Below are 15,227 nucleotides of genomic sequence, written 5' to 3' on the forward strand. Positions count from 1 at the left end.
TTTTTTTTTTTATTGTGTGATAGGGAAGCGCTTGACCACGATCTCGCCTGATGGTAAGCTGAGATGTGGCCTATGATGGAGCGCGCTTCCCTAGAAGGTACCCGTTCACTCTTAATTACAATTAATAATTTAGAGAAATATATAAATTAGCTGATATAAACGATTTAGAAAAATTTAATATTGTCCAATCATTAAATATCAAATTTGTTAAAAATATATTATTTGAATTGTCTAGCATAACAAAATAATTATTATTATCAAATACGTTAAACATATTAATTAAAAATGTAATTGGCGTGAATAACAATGAATCAACACAATAAAAATTATCCATGCGATAACTAGAACATATTATTACAATGCACTGTCTATTAATTTACACCAAATTATAACTCACATTAAAATGACCCAAGCTGTTATAAAATAAAGGAAATTGCATATTAAATATTTAAAACGCCATGTCGCAAGGAACGAAACCATGTTCGTTCTGTATTATTATTAAGCAGCTTCTTAATCTACGCACTAAGCTTCTATAGTAAGCGCTATCCCTTTTTCGTAAGCTCAAAAGCTCTTATTAGAGAAAGAGACAGCACGACATTTAATGCGCTGTTTGCAAAATTCTCATCGATTATTCTGACTCACTCGCACGAGTCCAATTGAGATACGTGGAAGGGGGAGCAATGTTGTTACGGCTTCTTGCTCGAAGTTCAGCGTGAATTATAAATTGAGCTTTATTGTTAGAGATGTAGAGTTTATAACAGTTTGTTCCGTTGTAGTATAATAGAGTTGAAAAACAGCTCCGCCTTAAAAATGGAAGGTGGTATGTAAAAATTGATGGACATGTATAGAAGTCCTTAAAGTGACAGAGTGCGCTGGCGTGTCGGGCAGTGTATATTGTCTCAAAATGTCGCGAGAGTGCGCGTTACAGAACCCATTGTTTATTATCAAAAAGTGATAAATCAAATGACTTTGCGATTATTTTCAGTACTTTGATATTGATGCTGTGAACTGTTTCAAACTTGAGTGCAAGTGAATTTAAAATTTTTGTGGACTAATTATTAATTGTAAGTGAATATAATATCTGCGTCGTGTTGTAATTTTCTTATTTTTGAACAGAATTTTACGTTGTGCAGAATCATTGGTGTTATAAGTAGAGTTACTGAGTGTAACAGCAGCAGTAATAATTTACGAGTATGTATCAAATTAAGATATTCTTATTTTATTACAAAAGTAGAGATTTGATGATAAAAAATTAAAAAGTTTCAATAATAGAGAGCGATCTGTTTATTTGTATGTTTGCAAGTATAGAGTTCAGCATGAAAATATTAGCACATTTCAAACAGAGAATTCATTAATATCTATATTCAACCAAAAAAGCTATCAAACGAGACACAGTAAAATTACATAACGGCGCAGAATAGAATAGTCACAAAAACATTATTTACAGGGAATGGGAAAAATGCGCTCACATGTACGGCGGCCATATTAGCGGGCGTGTAGTGTGATGCGCCGACCGAACCCCGCCCACCATGAGCTCCTTCCTCATGAACGGTGGATACCAACCGCAGCCGGACCCCAAGTTCCCACCATCGGAAGAGTACAGCCAAGCGGACTACATACCGCCAGGGGAGTACTACCAGCATCAGCTTCAGTATGGCTACCAGCATCAGTACCCTGTTCAGATCGGGACAGGGTATGGATACGGGGGGTACTACCACCCGATACCGCAGCATCCGCCGGTTGCTCCGCCACCGCGGCCGCCGGAGCCTTCCCATCCTTCAGACGCTGATCACGGCTACATTCCACCACACAGTGACGTCGCTCCCGGTCTAGCTGAACTAGGCTTACGGTTAGAGAGGCATATTGAAGAAGCTGCCCCAGCAGGGAGAAAGCTCCAAGCATTAGGTCGGGAAGGCTCCCCTGTATCTGAAATGGATGATGAGAGACTCCTCCTAGACAGTCCGCCGATGGAAGATGACGACTCTTCAATATGTTCGGATAACACAGATCGGGTTATCTATCCCTGGATGAAGAAGATACATGTTGCTGGCGCGTGTAAGTATTTTTTTTAATTTTTGAGGGTAGTTTTTGAAGTAATTTAACGATGATAATACAAAATATTTTGATAACCTGCAACATATTATGTTGCACTAGTATATGTTGCACATGTAGAGATATGACTAGGTATATTTTGTGAATTATGCAACTGCACTGTTGCTGTTAATGCATATTGAGAATTGACCAATGACGATTGATGTCTCCATTTTTATTGAACCTTAACTAATTTAGACTTTGAACCAATGTTATTTGCCTGCTAAGATGATACACGAGGGAAATGTATTGGGTACTTAGATTTTGTAAAATATCTGTATAGCCTGCTTATTCTTGTTCACAAACAACGTAAAATTTATTGTGTACGAATATTCTTCCCATTGAAAACGACTATCATAATTCCTGAAAAACAGTTAGAACTACATATTAGGAGTCTGGGTCATTAAATGTAGGTATATAGCAAATAGTGGTGGTAAATAAACGATTTATTTATTGAACTTAAAGCACCTTATCTGTAACATAACAAGTAGGTATATGTAGGTACTTATATTTATTTATACATATAGTATGAAAGAAAGAAAGAAAGAAGAACATTTATTCCAACACACACAACACACATATAAAATAGCATTGTAAATTTTAAATAATATGTAATAGAAAACATAAATATATGTGTGGTTGCATGCGCTAAAAAAGGAAGCCACTCAGGATACCTGAGGCATAATACCTCAGCACTGATTTTCAGTGACCCCTTATGACATCCAGAATGTCAGCTGCTTTACTGGATAATAATAATAAATAAGGACAAAGTGATAAATAAATATAATTCGTGGAGTACACAAATAAGATACCATAATGTTTGAATGAATACGCTAATATTTTAATAATTAAACTTACATGTAATAAAAGAAACATGTACAAACGATTTTTAAAAGGAAAAAATATCTTACACCTAACTACAATATTTTATATAACATGTACCTATAATATAACTGTAGAGTCTTATCATTCCTACCATTACACACACCTACTATAAAGTTACTTACAAAAGTAGTTTTTTTAACTTCTATCTCAATAATATTATCATTATCTCCACAGAAAAATTTGAAAGCGCTCAAAAAATTGTTGTAAATTATACTACCCAGGGCCGGATTTAGCGGAGGGCAACCGGGGCGAAAGGGGCCCCCACAATAGAGATTTCGGAAAAAAAAATCTTTCAAATTCCAACTAGTAAAACTAGTAAACATCTTTTCCTTTGATATTTTTTTTTCACTTTTACCTTTACCTACAGCCTACAAGTAGATACATGATTATTTGATTATATTAATCTTAAATATTAACAGAAATCATTGATCTATATTTGTTCACTCTAATCAGGCAATCAGTGAAATATCAAAATCTCAAATGGCCCTGATAAGCACTTCCAATTTACTACCCATCTTGAGGGAGTACCCCAATGGCTCAATGGCTCAGTGGGGTGGTACTTGCCCGCAACCTCGGAGGTTGGGTATTCGATTCCGTGAAAATTTGCACGCTGCAGCAGAGGCATTGGTGAAAGTGTATACGGATGATTTAGAGCCTAGTCTTGGTAATGAGTTGGTTCAATTTGTGTCTTTGATTGATTCATACAAAAAGGACTATGGAAAAGATCAATCGCCGGAACTATTTTACTACCATATTCTCGAAGATCGAAATTTAAGAGCTACATTCCCAAACCTTGAAATTGCATTGGAGATATATGTATATCTATATGTTGGAGATATATGTATATCTATATGTTGGAGATATATGTATATCTATCAACGTTCAATACGGGTAATATGCATTACCCGTATTGATTGACTGCCTAATTACTGTCTCTCTGTACTCATATTGTGAGTATATTATTACTTTAATATGACAAGAAGGAATTCTTTTCTAACACAATTATATCTCAATGAAGAAGAATATTAGTCCATTGAATGAGTCCCTCCAAGGGGGGTCTAGAGTGCGTGAGTTAGTAACGTAAGATAATTCTTCGGAAACATGTCAAGAGTTCCTAGGTAATAAACATACCAAAACCCCGGGACACTAGGAGGAGCCCCGGAGTGGGGGGAGGGGGGGAATGGGTCCATTTTTTCATTTTTCGCTTAAATCTCAAAAACGGTACATGTTAGAGAAAAACTTTCAAGGAAAAGTTGAAAGGCCATAAAATTATCTACAAGTTGTACCTAAATCATTTTTTTCCTATATCCTACCGTTTCTGAGTTATACGCAGTAAAAAATGATTTTGGCTCAAACAATTTCCCCATACTACACATCAATCGATCAAAAAATATTTCTTTCTTCCAAAAAACTCAAATGTGCAACTTGTGACCGGTACTGATAGATTGCTCTTAATAAGGTCTATAAATGGTAAAATAAACACATTCCTCCATGGAAGCCTCTAGGAGGAATCGATTGTCAAAATATTATATTAGGGTAGTTTGAGTTACTGAACTTGATCTTTTTATTTTTTTCTTCCAAAAAACTCAAAAGTGCAACTTGTGACCGGTACAGATAGATTGCTCATAATTAGGTCTATCATTGATAAAAATACCAGATTCCACCACGGAGGCGTTTACCGGGAATTGAATTTTATTAGGGTAGTTACGATACTTGAACTTTTTATTTTTTTTCTTCCAAAAAACTCAAAAGTGCAACTTGTGACCGGTACTGATAGATTGCTCTTAATTAGCTCTATAATTGGTAAAATAAACACATTCCTCCATGGAAGCCTTTAGGAGGAATCGATTGTCAAAATATTATATTAGGGTAGTTTGAGTTACTGAACTTGATCTTTTTATTTTTTTCTTCCAAAAAACTCAAAAGTGCAACTTGTGACCGGTACTGATAGATTGCTCTTAATTAGGTCTATAATTGGTAAAATAAACACATTCCTCCATGGAAGCATTTAGGAGGAATCGATTGTCAAAATATTACATTAGGGTAGTTTGAGTTACTGAACTTGATCTTTTTATTTTTTTCTTCCAAAAAACTCAAAAGTGCAACTTGTGACCGGTACAGATAGATTGCTCATAATTAGGTCTATCATTGATAAAAATACCAGATTCCACCATGAAGGCGTTTACGGGGAATTGAATTTTATTAGGGTAGTTAGTTAAAAAGTTCAAGTATCGTAACTACCCTAATAAAATTCAATACCTCCTAAACGCCTCCATGGTGGAATCTGGTTTTTTTATCAATGATAGACCTAATTATGAGAAATCTATCGGTACCGGTCACAAGTTGCACTTTTGAGTTTTTTGGAAGAAAAAAAAATAAAAAGTTCAAGTATCGTAACTACCCTAATAAAATTCAATACCTCCTAAATGCCTCCATGGTGGAATCTGGTATTTTTATCAGTGATAGACCTAATTATGAGCAATCTATCTGTACCGGTCACAAGTTGCACTTTTGAGTTTTTTGGAAGAAAAAAATAAAAAGATCAAGTTCAGTAACTCAAACTACCCTAATATAATATTTTGCCAATCGTTTCCTCCTAAAGGCTTCCATGGAGGAATGTGTTTATTTTAACAATTATAGACCTAATTAAGAGCAATCTATCAGTACCAGTCACAAGTTGCACTTTTGAGTTTTTTGGAAGAAAAAAATAAAAAGATCAAGTTCAGTAACTCAAACTACCCTAATATAATATTTTGACAATCGATTCCTCCTAAAGGCTTCCATGGAGGAATGTGTTTATTTTACCAATTATAGAGCTAATTAAGAGCAATCTATCAGTACCAGTCACAAGTTGCACATTTGAGTTTTTTGGAAGAAAGAAATATTTTTTGATCGATTGATGTGTAGTACGGGGAAATTGTTTGAGCCAAAATCATTTTTTACTGCGTATAACTCAGAAACGGTAGGATATAGGAAAAAATGATTTAGGTACAACTTGTAGATAATTTTATGACCTTTCAACTTTTCCTTGAAAGTTTTTCTCTAACATGTACCGTTTTTGAGATTTAAGCCAAAAATGAAAAAAATGGACCCATTCCCCCCTCCCCCCACTCCGGGGCTCCTCCTAGTGTCCCGGGGTTTTAGTATGTTTATTACCTAGGGACTCTTGACATGTTTCCGAAGAAACATCTTACGTTACTAACTCACGCACTCTAGAACTTTTTATTCAATGGACTATATGTATATATAGAGAATGAATGAAAAAGTCAATAAGTATTTCATCGTAATCATTAGTCTATACAATTTTGATATGAGCCTTTAGCTCACTTTCGAAAATAAGTTTAAAATTACACCTCTTTATTGGTCCTGAAAATCATTATATAACCTGTTATTTCATATCTCTTATATATAAAAATGAATCGCAAAATGTGTTGGTAAGCGCATAACTCGAGAACGGCTGAACCGATTTCGATAATTCTTTTTTTATTATATTCCTTGAAGTACGAGGATGGTTTTTATGTAGAGAAAACGTAAATATGTACCACTGGCGAAGCCGGGGCGGACCGCTAGTCTTATATATAAAAATGAATCGCAAAATGTGTTGGTAAGCGCATAACTCGAGAACGGCTGAACCGATTTCGATAATTCTTTTTTTATTATATTCCTTGAAGTACGAGGATGGTTTTTATGTAGAGAAAACGTAAATATTATGTACCACGGGCGAAGCCGGGGCGAACTGCTAGTTTTATATATAAAAATGAATCGCAAAATGTGTTGGTAAGCGCATAACTCGAGAACGGATGGACCGATTTCGATAATTCTTTTTTTATTATATTCCTTGAAGTACGAGGATGGTTCTTATGTAGAGAAAACGTAAATATGTACCACGGGCGAAGCCGGGGCGGACCGCTAGTTTTAAATATATTCTACTTGCGAACACATTTTCTTTACGTAGAGTCACGTAATAATATGTCAACAGGCAGTCAAATTTAGGTACATAGAAGACATGCCGTCAACTCTACAACATTGTTTGTTTGCCCTATATTGGCATCTAATTTGAATATATTTAAAATATGTATATTTTATTAGCTGTTCCTCACATATATTATTTTATTTTGTTAAAGCCTAAATTTATTGAGATTCTTTTTCTACTAATAATAATCTACTAATTTGATCAATTAACTATAATAAGATATGGAACTAGATTCGTTTTTTAATTTATAACGACAAAATTTTTTGTGGTTTAGGTATTTCTTAATTTTTTTTTTATTTCTGTGGCTTTTTTTTTTTTTTTTTTTTTGTGTGGTGTCTCTCAATGTTAGCCAGAAGGGCTTCTACATTTTAACGCGGACGCGGGGGTGAACTGAAGGTTCACCCTGGTAGCGACATGCACAAGGGCGTCCCCCCTTGACGGGGACCACGAACCTCGGCTTGAGCTGTCGCTTGAGTGGAGGAGGCCAGAAGGGCCCTAATCGGACGGGAATTTCTGTGGCATTGAGATACCTTATTCAGAAAACTCGCAGGATGTATAAAAATAATAAGATTAGTTTTTGAAATATATTCATCAAGCCATAAATATTGACCAGAAATTAATTTTATATGAATTTTTTAACTATCATTTTCTTAAAAATTGATTTAAATAGAATATGTCGTTATATAAATATCTTCTAGTCTTCTTCTTTTCATAATATAAAATGTGACTTCTTCGGGTCAATTTGCGTCGGATTTTCCTTTGGATTCATTTATTTGTTTGTTGTAAATTTATAACGATCTACGTTCTGTAGAACCGTGTTTCTATAGATCTTTCCAATTAAGCTTCTATTTTAAATCATACAGACTATTTTAAAAGTTCGTTTTAGAACGAAGAACATGAAAAAACTGTTATGCTTGCTAGTTCCGTAAGAGATTTCAAATAATAACCTAGTTTTTAATTTTTACAAAATGTTGTCAGGTCCCAGATACCTACCTACCGGATAAAAATCGAATATTTAGGTTTACAGAGACATTTATTTTAAAGAATTTATGTTGTATGATTAGGTTTGTACATTCTGTAGTTAAGATTCATATTTCTCAAAATTTCATTAGTTACAGGAATATAGAATAGAATAATTTCGATACCTACCTAGTAAACAAAATATTTTCAACAACAATTACAAGGCGATTGATAAAACCGGATAAATTGGGGAAAATAAAGTACCTACAAGTTAAATGTCGTAAAATGTAATAAGAGTTATAATAATTTTATAAAGTACCTATTTATCTTCAAATATAATTTTATCTCGATCATCTTTGATGCAGCAAATAATTATTTTTATGTTTTGTGTGTAGTGTGTGTTTAAAGTGTAGTAGGTACGAGCGTAGATACTAAAGCGTTAGAATAGATAGTAAAATTTAAAATTCGTTTTTTTTTTTAATTCTTTCACCTGCATAATACTGATTTATTTAATTTTAAAAATAGTTTACGTGCGAGTTCAAAACAATAAGGGTTCCGTTCACATAATATTTTTATTTTTTGTTGTTATAACAACAGAAATACATCATCTCTAAAAATTTAAACTTTCTATCACAGTTCATGAGATAGCCTTGTGAGTGGTGATCACGATGGTGACAGACGGACAGCGAAGTTTTAGTAATAAGATTCCGTTGCCCTTTAGGTACGGAACCCTAACTAGATTATATTATTTTGTGCTCTATTCGAACTTAAATTGGTACTGATGTTACTAAGTCGCAGTTTACGCTAGCCTCGCTAACCTAACCAAATAATATTCTTCATTAGATACCTATTAAAAATACAGGTCTCCGAAGATAACGTTCAAATTCACAATATGAATATTGTATATATACCTTGTATGTGAACAGAGTAATTGGTATTATAAAAAATAAAAATTATAAGCTTGTATTTAAGTAAAGCTAGAGCCAGTTTACTCTATTTTAAATTTAAACTATTTTCAAGCTGTGGTTACAATATTCTAGATCACTATAAATAGTATCTAGTTCTTTTTTAACTAACTTTATCAATATTCTTCTAAGTAATATCCACAGGACTGATTTTGTTTTCCAAAATGCAACTCATCTTTTTGTTTACTTTCTGTAATCAGTTTTTTTTGGTTTCATTTTATCTCCTGATTATTTTTCTTAGGTGGAATAGCAAACATTTATATAACACAATGTAACCTATCTATTACGGTAAAAACTAAACATAGAACTGATATAAAAATAATATAAATCGTAAACTCAATAATACGATTTATATCAGGCTCTACATACATAATTATAATTAAATTATGGTAAAATATGAAATTAAATTTAAGTAAGCGTCTCTGGGGTTGGTAATTGCGGATTATGATTACCAATAATGTAAAATTAGCACTTTGCTAGTAATCAGCTATAGCTTAGCTATAATAATTTTCAAATCTGTATATTTTCATACTATACCTGCCTACAGCCAGGCTACAGGGCTACTTACTACTTACTTACTACTACTGACCGCCTCCTTGGTACAGTGGTTGACGCGTGAGCGTAGAACCGAGGGGTCCTGGATACGATTCCCGGTGGAGACGAAGAAAAAAAATGTCTCGGTCTGGCAGGACACAGAAAATCGATCAGTGAAACAGATGTATGCATAATACATCTGCCCCTTACCCCACTAGGGGACACGGGACTTTACTTTTTTACTACTTACTCCTATGGCATGGCGGTGAAACCCCGAAGTGGGTACTGACTATAAAATAACCTTCATATGTGGTGTTCACTAATTTCTGAGTATACTTAAAGCACTAAAAATAGTTTGGTATAAATTCTTAAAACTACTTTAAGAGTTTTTGTGTATTAGGAAGCAGAGACTTTGTTTTAAAAGTTTATAGGTAGCTTATTTTCAAGAACTATAAAAAAAGTGAAATTTATTCACATTACCTTGAAAACGAAATGGTCCGTTCAAAGAATCAGGCTTATAATTATTTTCATAAATAAAGCATTTTTTGGAGACGTCTCATACACTAAGTTAAAGAGGCAAGCTTTAATGAGCTTTTTACAGAAATTAGATATCCATCTGTTCCTTTAGGGCAGCAGTCATGCGTGGGCTTTTTGAATATAGTAGTAGTTTGAAATTGGATTCGAATTAAGGTATCGACTTCTTTGCAGGCCCTTTACACTTTTAATACAGACAAATATAAGAAAAGCCCTATTATAGTGCAAAATATCATCTCTGTATATTAAATTTCGCATTTCAATCAAAATAGAGAATGTTCTGGGCCTCCACTTAAGAATTCTCCTATTTTTTTATTTTTACACAAATATGGGTTTATCACCCGAAAAAAGAAATAAGGAAAGCGTAGGATTTTTAATGAAAATAACAGCACAGAGGTAGATTATAAACTGCATTAACATGAAGTAAAACCAGTTTTAGTATAAAATACCAAATATGTCTTACGTGTCGATATTTCATAATGAACAACTTGGTTTCTTAATTAAATTTCATTAAATACGTATTCAATAAAACAGTAAATTGAAAAGCTAAAAGAACACACGTTACACGCCGTCGAAAAATATTAATGATTTTTAAATGAACTTAAATGTAAATACAAAAACTATTTTCAACTTCTCCAAGAGATTAATAGCTCACATTAATAATTCTGACGCTTAATTCGGCCATTGTTAGTAACACGAGTGCAAAAATCACTTTCAATAGCGTTTAAAGTGGCTCCGCGGTGCGTTTTAAAGAAATAAACAAATTGCATCCAATCAATAACGCCCAATGTTTACGAATACTTGAGTTCTTCAAGATCTTTTGATATGTTTTGACAGTTTACTAATGTGGTGTCATTAAGAAGGTCCTGTAAGACGCCAAGAGCTTTGTTACGCGACAATAGGGCATGAGGCTAATGAGTGTCATTTATTTTATAGTTTTCAAATAGATGTTTGTGGTCCGGAATTCGCCGCGGTGATTATTGGCTTTTTGTTGGATGTGTTGGTAACTTTCTGTCATTGTGTTTTTATATCAGCTGTTAAATTATTCAAGTGGCATGCAGCGGACAATGCATTTTAAGTGGTGAAAGATACTGATCGTTTTTTTTATTTTAATAAAAGTTTCTTTGAAAAAATTCACGACTCGATCTAAACTTAACGTTACTTACCATTTTGCAGGGAACGTGTAACTGATTTCTATGAACCCGCAAGCGTTTTTCTTGATAAATGTAAAAAAAGAAATAGAATTGTGCTCGGACCTGTATTTTAAGGACGAAAAATATTTGCTCTTATGCCTAATTTTAACTGATCGTTTCTGCAAGGAGATCTTGGTAGTCTTTTGAATGTATTCGTGTTAAAAAAGTATTAAAATTAGCCATTTTCAATTTATGGTATACAAAGCATTGGTCAACCAATTCCTCTAACCTTTCAATAAAACCATATCTCACAGGGCATTGCCTGCCACGCTTTGTAAACTAAACAAAACAAGTGATTTAACGACAACGTTGCGAAGTTTTCAATCCTATCGCTTATCGTGGGCTGTCAGTGGGCGAACATTTTTCACTCTATAATAGTGATACGGAGGATGTAATGAGGACCACCGAGCGGCGGAGATAGTGCCGGCCGAGATTGTTGATTAGCAGATCAGTTATGAGACCACACGGTCGCCAGGTAGCGGGTAATTCAATTCTGATTGTCATCGTCGATGACGCGTATGATATGGTTAACGAACGGCTGCTCGTTTTGCATCGGGTTGTGCACTTGTTTGAGCGTTGTTTTGTTTAAGTGGTTGTGGAATCGTACTTCCTTGGTGTGGTGACTTTCGAAGAGTGAGTTGTTTGAGTTTTGAAAACTGAGATTAATTTTACATTTGGAACACTTAAATATTTGTAACATACATTTTTCGTTTCTTGTTCAAATATTTTCCAAAAAAAATAGAGGTAAATATATTTTGTTAACACACTATCTAATCACGGTTATAGGAAAAGGAAAAAGTCTTTATTTATACCTACATCTCTCCAATTCGTACGAGTGTAAACAGAGTTAGCTAGTTATATATAGCCAGAAACCAAAGGACTGAACCCGGATCAATGCGATGACCACTAGAAATCTCAGCCGACCGCACATACCTCGCCCAAACCGCGATCCCGAGGCATTCCACCCTGGTATTTCTGTCCCTTTCTAACGGCCAGTGTCTTATCTTTTGTGCTGAATAGGATATAGTTTGCATCTTGCTGATTTATTCTGGAAATTCCTTCGCATCCTATGTGACCTTTTTGCTATGTATGTTTAATTCGCCTACATTCATGTCTAATGTAGGTACACTATTTATCTACGGGCGTTGGAGAATATTTTATTTCTAATCGATGAACATAATATTGTAATGGATTTAGAAGACCTTACCTATTTCTATATTTACTTCCGTTAAAGTTGGGAAAATTTTAAAGAAAAAATTGGATTACGAGGCGGGATTCGAACTCACCTCCTCTGCCAAAATAATAATAGGATAAAATTGCTTACCTTAATTTCCCATCATTCTGCCATATCATTATTTCCTATTGAATTAAAAGCTTTTCCAAAAATATGAAGCTTTTATAACTTATGAAATTAACATTTCAACAGAAACTTCTACAATGACACAATAGACTACATACAGCAGTATAATGTCCTGGAGCCTTTAATTTCCGCTCTACTTCTGTATGGGAAATTGCCTTTGTATTGGTACAAAAGATCGAGGCACAATAACGAATTAATCAGTATTCACACTATTGACCAATTTGTTAGCAAAAAATTGGTTATATTTAAAAGATTTTAATATTGTTTTTGAAAATTTGGTTACATTGACTTTTAGACGAAATTAATCTCTGGAGTCAAGGCTGCAATTAAATTAGGATTGAAAGAAAGACAATCAATTTTCATATGCAACTAGCGGTCCGCCCCGGCTTCGCCCGTGGTACATGTTTACGTTTTCTCTACATCCTCGTACCTACGTCAAGGAATATAATAAAAAAAGAATTATCGAAATCGGTCCACCCGCTCACCCGTGATGCCGTGACCAAGGAAAACGGGTTTCATTTATATATAGATACATTTAATTTTGTCAAAATAAAATAAAAATCGTAAAGAATTATAAATGTAAAACCATACAGCACAAGTTATCAGTTGGCTTTTTATTTTATTTGTTTCGTAAGTATAATAATACCGATGAAGCGTCGAACTTTGAAGGATCACAATTCACAACACAATAACACAAAAACATGTCTGACGGGTACATTCCAAGTCTGGACCGGCAAATTTATAATATAACCTACCTTTAATTTTTAATTACCAGTGTATTGTTTGTTCTTTATCGCAAATCATGATATGACCTTTATAGTCAATGTTTGTAGAGAACATATCAAAATGTTATAGTAGGTATTTAAGTTAGTTTTGCAAAAAAATTATGCTACTTTAAATTACTCAGTATCGTTTACTAGATTTTATGTTGAGGTATAAATAATTTTGCTAGGTACGTTTTTTAGAAGTTGATTGTCTATAAAAAGGCATAATAAAGATCCATTATTTGTAATCGATAAGTTACGTAATGAGAAAACAGCTGCCAATACATTTTCCTCCATATTGTGTTATAAACAACTAATTTGCTAAGCGCAATTAATCAAAGCAAAAAGGAAGCTCATGGTACAGTAATTATTATGCACATTAATTAACAGAGTGCCCTGAGAGGTTGTTACTAACGCATACATAATTCAGTACGGTCCCTGCACGCAACCTATTTCAAGTTTTATGTTCATTATTGGTTTCATGTTTACCTACTATGGAAAAGTAATTGGTTAAAGTGTGATGGGTAAACTCGTCATATTTTGTTTCAATAATATATGTTAGTTCTGATATTTAATATGAAAAGGTATACTTTAAATTATAATTTGGAATGATTGTCCATTTTATTACAATGTGCATGTGCACATTTATGTAATGGTTTTCCAAGATATATGATGAAAACGATATTTTTAGAATATCTAGATGTTATGTATATTGTTGTTACCTTTAACTAACCTATTTCTGTATTTACAGCGAACGGAACCTTTCAACCTGGAATGGAGCCAAAGCGACAGCGGACGGCGTACACTAGACACCAAATATTAGAATTGGAGAAAGAATTTCACTACAATCGATACCTTACTAGGAGAAGAAGGATAGAAATAGCGCACACTCTAGTCTTATCTGAACGACAAATCAAAATTTGGTTTCAAAACAGACGGATGAAATGGAAGAAAGACAATAAACTGCCGAATACCAAAAACGTGAGGAGAAAAACTAATCCCGCTGGTATCACGACGACAACAACGAAAGGAAACACACCAAAGAGTAGATCGAATAAGAACACAAACAATAATGACAAGAAGAAGTCCAATAACAACGGAAGACCGGACAGTATAGAGAATGTAACGGACAATATAATGAACGATTTGCACTGTGTAGGGGCGCAGAACATGTCGCACGATTCCGTGATCAGCCCGATGTCGCACCCGGGGCAGATGAACCACGGGCACTCGATGACGCCGCACCACCTGCACATGATGGGCATGCACGCCGGCATGGACCCCGCGCTGGTGGCCAGCCTGTCGGCGCACAGCTCGCCGGTCGGCAACGCCGGCTGTGGGACCGGCGTCTCCAACCCTCCCCCCGTCATCAAATCCGACTACGGTCTCACCGCCTTATAATCTTTAGAATTGTAAAGAAAATGATATATTTTTCATTAACAAATTTTCTTTAACTCTTACCATTCCCGCGTGTTGATAATTTGTAAAGTGATTATTTATAATTTAAGATTTGTAATAAGTTGTGTAATTAATCCTAGTGTAACCAGTCATTAATTGAATGTTTGAATAGTTAAGAGGAAAACTTTACAATGTCAAAAGTGTGATTATTTTAGGGTAGGCATAGAATCTCATGAGTGTTGATTTTTGTACTTTTCTCTTGAAGTCATTGTCATCTTTAATTTATGTCTATTTTCTCTTCTATCTTATGTGTTTTGCATTAAAAGTAGTTTTAATAAATAAAAATGTATTCACTAATGTTATAAACTGCGTACCTAATTCATTATTTTATTGTAATCAAAAGCATTATTTAAAGAGCCTATAAGTGTTGCGGTCATAATAAAAAAAAATGTACCAATTTTATTTTTAATTCAATTTGCTTTGGAACCAGTATTATTCTTAAATGTAACACAAATGTAACAGTATTGACTATTCTTAGATTATGGATTGGTCTCCGCGCGCGCGCTACGA

General features: G+C 34.2%; 1 protein-coding gene across 1 annotated transcript; it reads left to right on the top strand.

Moving 5' to 3' along the window:
* Nucleotides 1–1,526: 1,526 nt before the first annotated feature.
* Nucleotides 1,527–15,025, top strand: Dfd (homeotic protein deformed). The gene is made up of 2 exons (XM_090102270.1): nucleotides 1,527–2,055; nucleotides 14,011–15,025. Exons 1-2 carry the CDS (start codon nucleotides 1,530–1,532, stop codon nucleotides 14,658–14,660), a joined length of 1,176 nt encoding a protein of 391 aa, XP_089958396.1. The 5' UTR covers nucleotides 1,527–1,529; the 3' UTR covers nucleotides 14,661–15,025.
* The last annotated feature ends 202 nt before the right edge of the window (nucleotides 15,026–15,227 follow it).

This window comes from Colias eurytheme, chromosome 5 (assembly GCF_061535395.1).
Source record: "Colias eurytheme isolate Ceu_HAF_F1 chromosome 5, ilColEury1 Martin Lab GWU primary, whole genome shotgun sequence".
NCBI lineage: Eukaryota > Metazoa > Arthropoda > Insecta > Lepidoptera > Pieridae > Colias > Colias eurytheme.

Coding starts and splice junctions, on each gene's coding strand:
- Dfd (XM_090102270.1), top strand. CDS start 1,530: ATGAGCTCCTTCCTCATGAACGGTGGATACCAACCGCAGCCGGACCCC. Junction 2,056..14,010: donor GATACATGTTGCTGGCGCGT/GTAAGTATTTTT, acceptor CTGTATTTACAG/CGAACGGAACCTTTCAACCT.